The sequence below is a fragment of the Myxine glutinosa genome, chromosome 7 (assembly GCF_964187855.1).
Source record: "Myxine glutinosa chromosome 7, kmMyxGlut1.1, whole genome shotgun sequence".
Taxonomy (NCBI): Eukaryota; Metazoa; Chordata; class Myxini; order Myxiniformes; family Myxinidae; genus Myxine; species Myxine glutinosa.
In genome coordinates this window covers 175,196,959-175,212,719 of record NC_136267.1, presented here as the reverse complement: position 1 = coordinate 175,212,719, position 15,761 = coordinate 175,196,959, and the positions used below count along the sequence as shown (strand labels likewise).

The 15,761-nt window shown below is 47.6% G+C and overlaps 1 protein-coding gene across 3 annotated transcripts in view; it reads left to right on the top strand.

Annotated features, from left to right (window-relative positions):
- The window catches only part of LOC137431852 (death-associated protein 1 homolog), a 175,517-nt gene that overhangs the window by 134,188 nt on the left and 25,568 nt on the right, over positions 1–15,761 (top strand). For all 3 annotated transcript variants that reach the window (XM_078782575.1, XM_068123615.2, XM_078782574.1), the window contains exons 3-4: positions 2,430–2,520; positions 9,126–9,171. In XM_078782575.1, coding sequence (XP_078638701.1) covers positions 2,430–2,520; positions 9,126–9,171 — 137 coding nt within the window. The remainder of the gene's footprint in view (positions 1–2,429; positions 2,521–9,125; positions 9,172–15,761) is intronic.

Sequence of the window (15,761 nt, the reverse complement as noted above, 5' to 3'; positions counted from 1 at the left end):
CCACCACCACCACTCTGCCGCTATTGCCACTTCGACCACCGCCTCCACTCCTGCCGCTATTGCCACTGCTACCACCATCTCCACTCTGCCGCTATTGCCACTGCTACTACCGCCTCCACTCCTGCCGCCATTGCCACTTCTACCACCGCCTCCACTCCTGCCACTATTGCCACTGCTACCACCACCTCCACTCTGCCGCTATTGCCACTTCGACCACCGCCTCCACTCCTGCCGCTATTGCCACTGCTACCACCATCTCCACTCTGCCACTATTGCCACTGCTACCACCACCTCCACTCTGCCGCTATTGCCACTTCGACCACCGCCTCCACTCCTGCTGCTACTGCCACTGCTACCACCACCTCCACTCTGCCACTATTGCCACTGCTACTACTGCCTCCACTCCTGCCGCCATTGCCACTTCGACCACCACCTCCACTCTGCCGCTATTGCCACTTCGACCACCACCTCCACTCCTGCTGCTACTGCCACTGCTACCACCATCTCCACTCTGCTGCTATTGCCACTGCTACTACCGCCTCCACTCCTGCTGCCATTGCCACTTCTACCACCGCCTCCACTCCTGCCACTATTGCCACTGCTACCACCATCTCCACTTTTCCGCTATTGCCACTTCTACCACTGCCTCCACTCCTGCTGCTGCTTCCACTGCTACCACTGCCTCCACTCCTGCCACTATTGCCATGCTACCACCACCTATAATCCTGCCGCTATTACCACTGCTACCACCACCTCCACTCCCACTACCACCACTACTATTACTACTACTGCTACCCCCAATTAATTAAATCTCCTTGTAATGTTGGCTGCACGATTTTTCGCCTCTCCACATCCCTCTATCAATACGCATCCTCGATCTCTACCTCAACCTCTTTCCTGTGCTTTTTCATCACCTCCTTGCACCTCAATTTTTAATCTGTCCCTTCTGCCATCTGCATCCATTCCGAAGGCTTGCCAAACCACATTCTCCTCCTTCCTCTTGAGCACATGCACGTGGTTTTGAGCTATATACGGTTTTGAGTTATATACGTATCTAAGAGAACTCTGTAGTTGTGATCATTTTGTATGCAGCACTTGGCTGGTGGTTCGCATTGTTGCTGAAAGCAGCGTGGCTATGCTGCTGATGCAGGTTAGGGTTCGCATTGTTGCTGAGAGCAGCGTGGCTATGCTGCTGATGCAGGTTTGGACAAGAATTTGGAGTTTATTCAGGGTGCTGGCGATAGCTCGCTTGCTTTTCATGGAGGACACCACAGGATCATTATTGTCCACCAAGTAATGTGCAGAACCACTGCTCAGTGTGCATACCTTTAGAGTGTAGGCCATCCTGCCAGTCTTCTGTGGTTAGGTGGCCGAGCTTGGGATTTACTCCCAATTGAATAGGATTTTTCCAAATATTTCAATCATAAAGTGTGGTGCGTCTAACTGTGGCCTGGTGCACATTGCATCATAATTAATGCTTTATTTTCAGCAACATCATGCCAGCTCTTGTATCTGCTAACACATGCTTCCAATTCCACGCTGCCTTTTGAAAGATCAGGCTATTGTGTGCCGGTATCCTGGCCAAATTATTACCTCTGGTCTACATCATTATTTGTCTTTGGTTATCATGGTTTTTGTTTCATTCATCATCACAATAATTGTAGCATACACACTACAGAGCTTCCGTTCTGCCAAAGCAATCTCTTGGCGATAGTTGTGCTGGGTGGTTTGCCGTTTCCTTTCCTGCAGTCATTCAAGGTGGGAATTTGTTCAGTGTGCCGGCGATAATTCGCCTACAATTGAAAAAACACTACAGTACATCTCAGATATTTAACGTACACCAACGACCAGTGCTGGCACAGATGTGTCCTGCAGCTGAGCATCCTCCCCATGGATCGTGTGCATTGATGCGTCCATCACCCAGTGTGTGAAACAACAGAGCGGCTGTTGATAACTGAGTTGAGATTCAAACCCAGGCCCGACGGCTCAAAGCACATCTACCTCAAAGCCATCTGCCAGCCCTTCTCTTTCATGAGGAGTTTTTAAAAATAGACAATAACCAAAGGGTGAGACCGTTAGGCATTGCAATGACCATCTAACAGCACGGATATTGTGAGTAATGCCAAGGAAACAAGACTGCAGGTTGCTCTTTCTGGGTGACATAAATATATTCTTGTCAATTTTGAGTTACCTTCCCTTTTGAGTCATGTCGTCATCGTGTCGAACCATTCCTTTGAAGTGATGCTTATTCATGTCACCGGAGTGTCGGCGTCGTAACAGCAATAAGGTAATGATTGCTATGCTTACACATTCGTTGTGGTTTGAGCGAAGAACTAGTTTCTACAAATTGCAGTAGAGTAGTGTGCCTTTTAATAAATAATAAATGTGTTCTGTGTTTTGAGTGCGTGCTGCTCTTGTGTGGTAAGCAGCTAAAGCCGGAGGCATGCGGATCAAGCAGAAGCATCCATTGGACAACGAAGTTGTTGCTGAGAAAGAAAGCAAGGATGTCCAGGTTTTAAGGTATGTCTCTACCTGAAAAAAAAATCCAGAATGCAAATGGTGTCATTTTAGGTCTGAATTTGCGAAATTTTGTGAGCTGACCAATCAGCGATCAGCTTAGGTCAGCCAATCAGCGCCATCAACACGGTTTGATTAACGACAGTCACACATTGCCGTTGAAACGGTGCTATCGTCTGATCTGTCGGCACTGATCTTACTGCAAGCTAACTTCTTCTGGTGGAGGAAGCCGCAGTGCCCGGAGAGAACCAGTCCTGACAGCGACTGAAGTTAGAAGACTACACACATACTGTGAAAACGTATATTAATTAAGCCCAGTTAAAATTTCTTAAAATAGGCCCTAAGCTAGCACATCGTATAGTTACTTCCTTAAGCTTCCTGTGACATTTATTGTATGTAGGTATTGGGGAGGACTGTCTGCTCTTCTCTTTTACCAAGTCTTAACAGGTACGGTATCTACTACACCTACCTACTACGAACTACCTAACCTACTGATGCCATAGTGATGGGTAAAATAGTGGCAAGAGGCTTTGGCTTCGCCGGCTCATTGCGGCTTTGCAGTCGGGTACGAGTAAAGTGTGGTGTTTATCTCGTAGTGATAACACCAAAAACAAAGCCATTGTGGTTTCAGCCGACATGCAAATAGACTTCTTATTAAAATCATACGTTCAAAAATATTTTAATTTTATTGTACCTGGAAAAGAACCCTTCTAATGGATGGGTTGATTTCCCCCCAAAATTATGTATGGAATGACTTGCAATACAACTCCCACCGGAAGTGGCACGATACGATTCAATACACCTTCAACATAGAGAGAATCGGGGTCCTGCTCCCACCCTAAGCCCTCGTGGCTATAAATGATTTTTATTGCCGAAAGATGCGTTCACATCTGCACGGATAAGGACACGATAAAAATTGCAATCTTGAAATGGTTTTCCATGTCTGTGTTCACATATGTCCGGATATAGATACACGAGCATACAGCTCTTCCATGAACTTCGCTTCATTGAGGAGGAAATCTCTGCCAGGTACAGTACCTACTACACACGGTCCCTCCATAAGTTTCTCTTCCATTAAAGCACAGCTCCTGCATGATCGTATCGAGCCTTCGACCCATTAAAATAAAAAAGAGCAAAGTCGATGGTGCACCATTGCAAATCCCCATGCTAATTCTCACTGAAAGAAAAACTAATAGATGGAAAAACGTTCCACCAGGGATGACCCAATATTACATTTAGAGTTTAAACAAAAATTCCCCCATTTTGACCCCTGTGACCCCAAGTTCCCACACCTATGGGTTATGAAAAGGGGGTCAAATCCAAAAAATCGTTACCTCTTTCATGCATTCCCGAGTGTTGATTGCATAATTATGCAACGTTTCATTAAAAATGTTTTAAAATGTTCCAGTAATTGCATGTTTTGGCATTTGACCTTTTGACCCTGCCTCAGGGGACGGGGCCAAAATGATACGACTCTGTACCTTCTTGCCATGTAGTGATTGTATCTACCAAGTTTGGTGAATTTTTGCACAACAGTTCAGGTGGAGATAGCGTGACGGACATAGAGAGACAAGCAGACAGATGGAGCCAAATACAATTTTTTTATTATTATTATTATTTTTTTCAAAAAGCATGGAGATAATTGAAAATGCAAGTTTAAACAACTGATGTGTATCAGTATGTTTTGTTTTTGTTTAGCCATCTCCATGCAGTACCACCTTGGAGTTGAATAGTTTCATTGGAATATTTGTGTTATTGGAAGTGAATGTTAAATGATTGTCACCATATCAGGGAATGCGCTGCTTGCTGTAAGAGGAATGGGGTTTTTTTTGGGGGGGGGGGGGGGGGGGGGGGTTAAAAGTAACTTTTGTCCTAAAAAGGGTTTCTCCTCTCTTGTAGAGTTGCTGCTCAAAGTATTAAATATGGCCAAGTTTGTGTTCTGTGATTTCCTCAAACCAGGGCAGAATCCAAATAGAGGAAAAGCAAGCAAACACTGACAATAATAATAATAATAATAATTCATTTATTTTGTATAGCGCTTTTCCAGAAGCCCAAAGGCGCTTTGACAGAGTGGAAAACATAATGCATAACAATACATGAAAACAACAATTGCAAAAAGACAAGAATCAAGAAAACAAACAGCAGCGATATACGGCATATATATAAGACAAGAATCAAAAAGACAAGACAAGAATCAATAGGGAAATATTTAAAGCAAAAGGAGGGAGAAGGAGAAGAGATAGTCAGGGGTTAAATGCTGTGGGTTGAATGTTGAATGCAGCGTTGAACAGGTGGGTCTTTAGTGATGTTTTGAATGTGGTGAGTGAGGAGGAGTCTCTGATGGTGTGAGGTAGTGAGTTCCAGAGGGTGGGAGCAGCGATGGAGAAGGCCCTGTCCCCCCAGGATCTGAATTTGGTCCGGATGGAGGGGGTCAGGAGGTTGGTACCAGCAGAGCGGAGGTTGCGGGTGGGAGTGTGTCTGGAGAGGAGGTCAGCCAGGTAGGATGGGGCCAGGTTATGGAGGGCTTTGTATGTCAAGAGGAGGATTTTGTACTGGATTCTCTGGGGGATGGGGAGCCAGTGAAGCTTGTAAAGGACGGGGGTGATGTGGTCACGGGTCCGGGAATGAGTGAGTAGACGGGCAGCGGAGTTCTGAATGTATTGGAGTTTATTGGTGATTTTTGAGGGTGATTCCTACAATGTCTTACAGCAGTTTCTACCAAAGAACTTTGAGTCTGATTTGAATCCAGACTGTTTGAAGTTCTTAACGCGGCAGAAGTACTGTTGGGCACACAAGAGTGAGCATGAGATGACAAGGTTCAATCCATCTGATGAAGACTGCCCGGCCGGCAAAGACAGGGAAATACCTTGTCGTGCCTGCAGCCACACAAGCACAGTGTTTGAAACAGCAAATATCGTTCTTAAATGTGAGGTCAGGGTGTGGCAGCAAGGAGACTATGTGCACATGTGTCTTTTATAGGTTCTTTCCTGGGAAAACCACATTTACAATCTGGCCTCCAAAGCCAGTCGCCGACTGGGCTTCCTCCATCGTGCAAAGTCCTTTCTGGGCACTTCTGAGATCCTCACCACATACAAAGCTTTCATCCGCAGCTCAATGGAATACTGCTCTCCCCTCTGGGCTGGTGCTCCTGCCTCACACCTAGCTCGGCTTCACGCGGTTGAAACCAAAGCATTCAGAATCATTGGAATCTTCCGTGATGAAGCTGATTCCGAGGGCCTTTCTCTCTCTCTCACCGCAGGCAGGTAGGTGCTCTTTCTGTCTTCTACCGACTCCTCTCCGGCCTTGCTCCCCCAGCTCTCTGGGCTCTGTCCCCCAAATATTCCTACAGGTCGCACAACATCTGCCTGCAACCCTCTTATGGTTAAACTGCCAAAATCAAGACTCTCTGCTCACCCTTCACTCCTCCATTCCTCTTTTCTCCCGCCTCTGGAACAAACTCCCACGCTCTCTTCAATCCCTCTCCTCCCTCCAGGTCTTCAAAACAGCTGTTCACCACCATCTCTTGTGCCGTTAAGATCATTTCCTATTAATGCCCTATTTCGCCCATCCAAAACCTTGATATTTTCTACCCCCGTTAAAATACCCCAAATCCGCCTCTTTAAATCCCCAACTTCTTTCCTGAAATTCCTAGAAGTATTAATTTGCTTTGTACCGTGTACCCCTCCCTCCTCCCCCAACCCTCCCTTCCACAGATCTACCGAAGGCCTTGTTCTCCACTGTTGTTGTGCTTGTGTGCTTCCCTCCCCCTCTTGTCTCCCGCTCCCTTCATTGCATGTTTTATGTGTCTGTGCATGTTTTCATGTTCAATGTGTTGGCTCTTACACGAGCCTCGATTCTGTATACAAAAAAGGCAAAAAAAATAAACGGTAGCAGCAAGGGGATTAGGAGACGATGGGCACATGTTTCCTCTTGTATGGGGCAAGGGTGTGGCAGCAGGGAGACAAGTAACACGTAACGTAAATGTAACAATATGTAAAGTTATCCATTGACACATCTGCAGAAATTTCAATATCCCAGTTCCACAAAACTTGTGGAAACATGACCCAAAAGCAATCATTGAAAACAAGGACATAATGGTCACGTATGACCTGATTATCCCATCATAGAAAACATATATACATAGTAAACACAGAAAACAAAGCACTGCTACGAGACATATTACTTGGGAACAAAAAGGAAAATGCAGCATTGCTGATTGAGATGACAATTGATTGAGAATGACAGAGATCTGTAATCTGGTGGTGAAAGAAGGCCGCATTCCAGTGGATTGGGAACTGAGTACCCTCGTCCCTCTATACAAGGGGAAAGGTGACCCTCTGGAGTGTGGCTCGTACCGAGCGATAAAGTTATTGGAGCATGGAATGAAGGTATTGGAAAGGATGTTGGAGAGGAGGATAAGGAAGAAAGTGAAGATCGACGAAATGCAGTTTGGATTTATGCCAGGAAGAGGAACGACAGATGCGCTTTTCATTGTGAGGCAGTTGCAGGAGAAGTACATGGAGAAGAGGAAGAAGTTGTTTTTTGGGTTTGTTGATCTGGAGAAAGCATTCGATAGGGTTCCACTCAAAGTATTGACATGGGCATTGAGGAAGTTAGGAGTGGAGGAATGGTTGATCAGAGTAGTGATGGCAATGTACAAAAGAGCGCGCACAGCTGTAAGGACGAAGGATGGGAACATTGGTGAGTTTGAGGTGAAGGTGGGAGTGCATCAGGGGTCGGTACTAAGTCCACTACTATTTGTAGCTGTGATGGAGGTGCTGGCTCAGAACGTAAAGGAGGGTTTACCGTGGGAGTTGTTGTATGCAGATGATCTGGTGGTGTTTGCGGAAAGTATGGATGGACTGAAGGAAAAGATGAACAAGTGGAAGGAATGTATGGAGACAAAAGGTCTGAAGGTGAATATCGGAAAGACGAAGGTGATGGCAAGTGGTAAAGCATGTGGTGAGGTGGAAAGAACTGGGAAGTGGCCGTGTGCTGTGTGCAGGAAGGGTATCGGAGTGAACTCTATTCAATGTACTATGTGCACTGAGTGGGTTCATCAAAAATGTAGTGGTCTGAGAGGGTCATTAACCAGTGTGGCAGCTACATTCAAATGTAAGGTGTGCACAGAGGGAGCTGCAGATGGAGGAAATGTTGAGTTGGATCTTGGAGACGGCGTGAAGCTGGAAGGTGTGAAAACATTTTGCTACCTCGGAGACATGCTGAATGGAGAAGGTGGATCAGACTCGGCAACGGTTGCTCGAGTGAGATGTGCATGGAAGAAGTTTCGGGAACTGAGTGGCGTGCTGATGAGGAGGAGAGTGTCGCTGAAGCTGAAGGGAAAGGTGTATGCTGCATGTGTGAGAAGTGTTATGATTTATGGGAGCGAGACATGGGTAATGAACGTAGAGCAGCAACGAAGGCTGGAAAGGATGGAAATGCGAATGGTTCGATGGATGTGCGGAGTATCGTTGAGAGAGAGGAAGACAAATGATGAATTGCGAAAGATGATGGGAATATTGCCTGTGATTGATGCTGTGAAGAGGAACAGGTTGAGATGGTTTGGTCATGTGTTGAGGAAGGATGAAAGTGACTGGTTGAGAAGAGTGATGGAAATTAATGTAGAAGGAAGTAGAGGACGGGGAAGACCGAGAAAGACTTGGCTAAAGATGGTGGAATAAGAAATGTGGGCATGGGGGTTAACAAGGAGAGATGTAGAAAATAGGGCAAAATGGAGAAGATTGTCATGGGGACCGCAAGGCTAACCCCCGCTCTAGCAGGGAAAATGGCCTTTAAAATGCATGTTGTTGTTGTTTGCTGATTGAGATATCAGCACCCAGCGGTTTTGACCTAAATAATGCAGAAATCAAAAAATGACCAAATACCAGGACCTCAAGAATGAAGTCAAAAGGTCTCAGAAGCTGAAGAGCGCCAAAATTGTATCAGTGATAATTGGGGCAATGGGAATGATAAAGAAGAACCTTACAGAGATCTTAAAAAACCATCCCTGGGAACATTACCACCAACGAACGACAGTTGGACTGGTGTGACCTTGGTGACTTCAATGCACAATCGAAATACTGAGCAGGATGGATTAATTATTCGGACAAGCAAACTCTGCAGATTCTTCTGGAAAGCTCTTTGCACCTTTTAAGGAAGTCCTTTCTGCTAACGTATAAATTAGTGAATCGGTGGTCATAAGGACAACGGTATTGAACACATTCTGGACACTTCTACAGTACATCTCGCTGCCCTTACGAACCATGCCATAAGACTTTATTGCTATTGCTTTATTGCTGTGCTAGCTACTTTATATTGCGGTGAGTTTTGCAGATATTCCTTCTCCGGGAGCACTTGATTGTGGTTATGTATGTGGAAAGGGGAAAAATGAAGCATTCCAAAAAAGTTCTGTTTTTTTTCTAATATTTTCATCAGCTGTGTCTTCTATTGTTTCAAATAAAATGGCTGTTTTGCAGACTTTATTGGCACTCCTCTCAATGAAGCAGTTAGTTGTACGACTGCACATCCTCCAGATGTAAATATGGAAATGCAGCTCATGTTTCACTGCTGGATGTTTAATTTGATCATCTTTCTTCTTGCATCCACAGCAGCGCACCAAAAACGTCGATTGTGATCTCTGGGGCATTGCCAAAGGTACATGGACTATCACTTCCTCTTCTTTCTCACTTTTTGAATCCTGAAAGAAGAAAAGAGTTTATCTGTTATTATTTTATTAACATAATCTGTTGGACTTCAATCCAATATTGTTTATTCCTACATCAAATAGAAATTTTGGATCCCACCCCCACCTCCCCTTCCACCTCCTTCACTCTTCTGAGCAATGCTTCATCTTCATCTGATTGTTGATGTTTCCTTCCTATGCAGTAAACATGTTTTGAATGTTTTCTTTTAAAAATATTTTATTATATTCATGCTTTAATTACCTCTGCCACCAAAGGTGGATATGGGTTATGTTTTCACCCCTCTCTGTCTGTCTGTGAACAAGATATCTCAAAAAGTTCTGGACGGATTCGGACGAAATTTGGCAGAAATGTCGCGTGTGTGGCAAGGACGAAATGATTAGATTTTGTTGAAGATCCGGATCCGGATCCGGCTAGTATAATTTTTTAAAGTGATTCTTCACCATTTGGAGATAGGGCCAAAAACGATACATAGCAGAATATCTCAAAAGGTTTTGGACGAAACTTGGTGGACAGGTTGTGTGTGTGACAAGTACGAATCGATTCGATTTTGGTGAAGATCTGAACATGGATTCGGATATGATAATTATTTAATTTTTAAATAATTGTGGCAGCGGCACCAAATGTCGCCGTGCCCGTGACCGTAGCAGCACCGGTGGATTTGAACCTTTTTATGCTGCAAATGGAGGCCCTTATGGCCAAGATGGGTGAGCAAATGGAAAAAAAAATGGATCCTCGGAGCAATAAGATGAGTGAGCAATTGGGGGGCCAAATGAGGGACGAAGCGAGGGGTACCAGTGCCCAAATTGGGAAGATAGACAGCAAATTTGAGGGGTTAGACAATAAATTTGAGAGGCGAGGAAGCAAAATGGAGCGAATCAGCAAAATTTGGGACAGAATGGGTGACCGCATGCAAAAATGTGGGGAGACCATGGATCGCATGGTTGCCGAGGGGGTCCCAAGGGTGCACGACGAGGTAAAGCGGGTCGAGGAGCACTGGTTGGGCGAAGTGGAGAAAAGCACGGGTAACTGGACCGGGGTAGAAATCGCGACCCGGGGTATGGGGCAGCCGGCGACCGCTGAGGTAGAAGAGGGAATTTTATTAAAGCCAGCGGTCGTCGTGGTGAATAAAGAAAAAGCAGTAGTGGGTATAATTGAAATTGAAGAGACGACGGAGGTAGTCCAGCAGTTGGAGGAAGGAATAGAAACTGTACAAAGTCCGTGCTCACATCACGATGCTGTGCTTAATAATCCTTATAAAGATTTGCAGGTGTTGGTGCAGGGAGGAAGAAGAAGCCCGAAGGTGAGACGGGCTGTATGTGGTGCCGGGAGATTTTGTAAGAGGATGTCTGGCGCGAAGAGAATTGTCGCGCGATTGGGGTCAATATGGCACCCGGGCGTTTGTGGGAGGTCCGAGGGGCGTGGTGTACGAAAGAATGGCGCGCTTGTGGAAAAAAAGTGTGACACGGAGGGTGAACGTGTTATAAAGTGTACGTGCGAGGGTGAGAGTGACACAGGGAGTGAGTTGGTGGAGGAGCGGGTGCGAGAATGCACACCTGGGATGAACGGCGAGTGTGCGAGAAAGCACACCTGAGTTGGTTGTGGCGCGGGTGTGGGAGAGCACATCGGAGCGCGTTAGTGGGTGGATGCAAGAGTGCACGCCCATGGTGAGTGTTACGGAGGACGTAACGGAGGAGAGGTGTGGAACGAAGTGTGCGAACGGCGAGTGTGCGTGAGGTGTGGTGTGTAACAGGGAGTGCGGTGGTGGAATGGACGGAGTGTGTGGGATGCACTGGAGGCGCCGAGACGCCAGGTTCTGTGAGTGTGAAACGGGTCGCTTATGCGTGCGAGCATGCGAGTAAGGCATCGACGTTGAACGGGGCAGCGTTTCGGGCGATGGATAGCCGATGCGAGCACTCGGTGCGCGGCGCGCTTTGTTGGATGCGAAGCTTCGCGCGGATCGATGCTGCGTCGCCCTGCTTCGGAGCGTCGCGCACGATTCTGGCCGGGTCCCGCACTGAATGGTCGGAGCCGCGTCAGAGCGGCGATCGGCGCGATTCCGGGGGAGGGGAGCCGGGTCGGACCTTCGCCCCCTGGTGGGGACGGGGTTCCGACGGACGAGCCTCGGTCATCGGGCCGGAGACTGCAAGGTTCCGCGCCGCGATGATGCGTGGAATCTCGGCCCGAGCATGCCTCCTCCCCAGAATCGTGAATGCCGGACGGATCCAACTGCAGGCAACAAACCACCCGCGTTCATTGCTCGGCTTTGCGAAGCCGAGCTTTAAAAATATAACGACGCACCGAGGCGCAAGTATAGCGGACTGTGATAATGATAGTGTTTTTGATCCGAAATTTAGAATAGTGAATAGGATTGGCAGAATTTGATGATTGGTAGAAGGATTGGCAGTGATTGGCAAATTTTTGATTGGCTGAAATTGGATGGGCCAAATTGATAGGAGACATGCCCGGTGTGGTGGGATGGCAACTTTGCCATCTCTCACAATAGGGCACATGAGCAATAGCTATGGGGTTTGGCAGTGAAAACTAGCCCGGGAGGGTTAGGATAAAGTGTGTAGGGACCGAGGAATGACCATAGGTAACGGTAAGGTTAAGTAGCAAAATTGGACAGGTAGTGGGGACATAGAGAGGGTAGTTGGGTTATAATGACGAGGGAGCGCAATAATGTAAGGGGCGACGGGGAAGCGCGAGTTTTAGCAGGGCACCAGGTAGATCAGATGATGCCGTATGTGTGAGTATTGATATCGAGCAAATGAGGAATTGCGGGGCAATGCTCGGGAAGGCTGTGTGTGTGAGCGTGGGAAAATCTGGGTGCCTGAGGCAATGGTTTTGAGAATCGGAAGTGTATAGAGCAGTGTATGAGTGAGTAATGGTGATTGAGTGTTGTGTTGACCAAATGGTCCAGGGAGGAAGGAGGGTGCAGGAAGCACCAGTAGGAGTGATTGCACAGGTGTGCAACTACAGTTGTATGGAATACATGGAGTATGGAATATATGGAGTATGGAATGGATGGTATGGAGTGAGTATGGTGAAAACTGTGGAGTGGAGTGGATGGTGCGAAGGCAGTGGATGGGGAGGATGGACCCCATCACGAATACCCGGGGAGGGTAGTTTAAGAGTTAGGTAGACGGAGTAGGTAAATTGTGGTTGGATATTGGCATCTGTGGTGCGTGGTGGAAGAATGGTGTTTGGATGGGTGCATTAGTGACGTGGAAATGGCTGGGCGTGTGGCCTGTTAGTATGTGTAGTTGAATGGGCACTCCACCACTTTGAGGATGTCGGCCAGGTGAGGCCGCAGGTGGGCTCTGGGAGCCGTTAGAGTTGTGGATGGGGCCCGAGGATCCGGAGGACGGACCCGGGTAGCCCAGTGCCAGAGAGGGCACCGAGTGGGGAGAGCGCCAGAGGGCCTTCCCCAGTTAGATAGGTATGGTGAGCAGCAGGTAAGCTCGGAGGCAACTACAGTGGTGGAGGTGTGCAGGTGGGTAGACCTGCTGGGAGAGCTACACGACTCAGCCCAGAAATCGTGCAAAGGCACAGGGAGTTGAATCGGGGGAGTGAGACCCCAAATTGATGAAGCACCACAGTTTGGTCAATGGGAATTTGGTTCTTAAAACCGCATAGAGTGTAAGATGGCCAATGGTTTGGCAGGGAAAGACCCCGGGTAGTGTAAAGTGTGTTAATGTCATTTAGAAGATAGTCAGGATTGAAATCTCCTCGCACCATCCGCATCCACTCACCTGAGGCGATGACGTAACTCCACGCCATGCCATGGTTTGTTATTTTTCTGTGCAAATGTTTGGAATGTGAGACGCATCATGACGTGGGTGTGACATTGTGCTTGTTGTTCCATCTCTCCCTCCTTATGAGGATTGATGATGAATTGGGGATGGCAAATTTTGGTTAGAGGGATTGTTGTGACGAATTTGGTATTGGGGAGGTATGGGGAAGACGTGACGGTAGCGACGAATTTGTAAATGTGTAGATTTTTTTTGTGTACATATGGGGTAAGGGCAAGGGTAGTGTAGGTCACATGTGGGGGGCGTACGGTAGGGACGAGCTTTCTCACTTAGCTCTCCTTACGCACCTCGTTCTGCATTGCCTGTTTTGATGTGTACCCTTGTGACCTTACCCCTCGCTCACCTGTCTTCTGTTCCCCTGTCTCCCACCCGAACACTGTGCTCTCTGGGCACCGAGGGGAGCGTGCGGGAGTCCGCCATTGTGTGCCCGAACTCTCGCAACCATAGCTGCCTGCATCGATGCACCACTTATGGACCACATGTCTGTGGCTGAGCACCACTCATGGACCCCACGGGTTGGGGCATGGCCCCTTTGCTGAAACCGGCCATGATGGCCCGAGATCTTGCTTGCGGACCCGGTGAGGTGGCACCAAGCCCACAGGTGAACCACTCATAGTCGGCCCTATGGGCCATAAATAAAACACAATGGACACGTTCTGTGCTTGTTTTTATTATTGCAAATAGGCCGCCAGCAAAGAAGAAAGACAACATCTGGAAGAACGACAATAGCCAGCAGAGGGAGCCGAAGAGCAAGACACCAACAGGGGGTTGTTATTTTTGTCAAGAACTGTGATGACTGTGCACTGATTGGTGCTTTTGGTGCTTTATGGTGTTTTGGTGCGTTTTTGGTGCTTTATGGTGCGTCGATGCAGCGCAGGCTGTCTCCCCCCCCCCCCCCCCCCCAAAAGAACAATCACTGGTCCTGGGTTAGTTTTGTAAATACCAGCGTCAATTGTAAATAATGCTCCCCACCGTAAATGTGTTTGAAGACAATTCCACAATTCGGTTATCCTGTGGGCGTTAAATCTGTTAGGCAGGGTGCAATGCAGCAGAGGGACATACTTATTTGTGTTTTAAAACTGTCACACTCAGGGTCAGGTTAAATGTAGAGGGAACTACACCTACGTGCCACACTAAAGGTAAAAGTTTAATAGGCCCGGCCGGGACGTGCCTAAGAGGATGAGGGTGCAGTGTTGTGGATTTGAGAATTGTGTTTTTTTGTGTGTAAATATCACCCTCCGTGTTGTGTCAAGGTCAAAGGTCGTCCCTTAGTTAGTCCATATACAATCACGTAGCAAATCATAGATTTCCCTTTTCAGTAATCTCCTTATTATGTGTATTAGTTTAAGGCTCTGTCTTCCATTAATGGACACTGCATTGCACCGAATTGAAATAAGGTAGATTCCCTTCCAATTCCCCATTTGTCAGCAATTGCCAACTGCACTCCACCATTAGCCACGAGGTAATTTCGGAGAAGAAAGGCGTGTCTCCGCCATCGTCATCGGAAGGTGGAGCCAGCGAGCCCCCACCCGCAAATCAGGACTGGTGAGATACCAGCACGGGCGTGGCGCGGGTTGATCGCGAGGCGCGAAATAAAAGCACGCGCGCAAGCCTTTTGAGGAGATGCGTCAGAGAGAGAACCCATCACGCAACGCCCCCACGAGAGAGAGGAGGCGGCAGATAAACCCTTTGGGAGCACGCGGCGGATGAGCAATAAGAAACCTTTGGAGAGTACGCGACGCAGCGGTACGCAGGAGTAGCTTGAACCAGCAGAGCTCGAACAGCAGCAGCAGCTTGAACCGGCGGAGCTCGTACCATGGCAGCTTGCACGACCACAGCTTGTGCGTTGACGGCGGTGCCGACCGTGGCCGCGGAGGAACGGCGGCTGCCCGCTCCCGGCCCGACCGTGACCCAGTTCCCGTTGGACCTTCCTCTCCCTCCAGCCATCCACCTCCAGCATTCGTTCCTGCCATCATCCCCCGTGTAAGTGTGCTCGTAGTCTGTCTTTTGTCTTGTCCCTGGGGTTAATTAAGACTGCAATAGGTAAGCTAGTGTTGCACTGTGTCCTTCTGGTCCATCCCTCTTTCTGTCGTTATTTTCTTATCTTTCCATTCTCCTTGGTTCTTTTGGTCTTGTAAATAATAATAATAAATTAGATTTGTTCTTCCTACCTTGCCTTTCCTTCCCTTACATCCGTCGTCTTTGTGATTTCCCTCATTGAAAACCTGTGGCGCGCTTTTGGCCAACGTTCAGGATCGGGTTAGTCTCTGCTAATGGTTCGTGCCGCGGTTGCTAGACCGTATATTGTTGCGGATCAACAGTATATATATATTGTTGCGGATCTCTCCGTCTTCCTTTTTCCCCTTATCAAGGGGGGATCAACCCCCTTGTCTTTGACTGACCGATGTGAGTCCTGAAGTTGCACAGCCACCCCCGAAGAGGCATGTGCACAATGTCGTTCGTAACCGCGGACAGATGTTAATTGCCGAGCGGTCTAGCAACCGCGGCATGAACCATTAGCAGAGACTAACCCGATCCTGAACGTTGGCCAAAAGCGCGCCACAGGTTTTCAATGAGGGAAATCACAAAAACGATGGATGTGAAGAAGAGGAAGACAGAAGTAGGAAATACAAATATAATTTATTACTACTATTTACAATTCAAAAGAAACCAAGGAGGAGGAAGGATAATAAAATAAAGGCAGAAAGAGGGATGGACCAGAAGGACA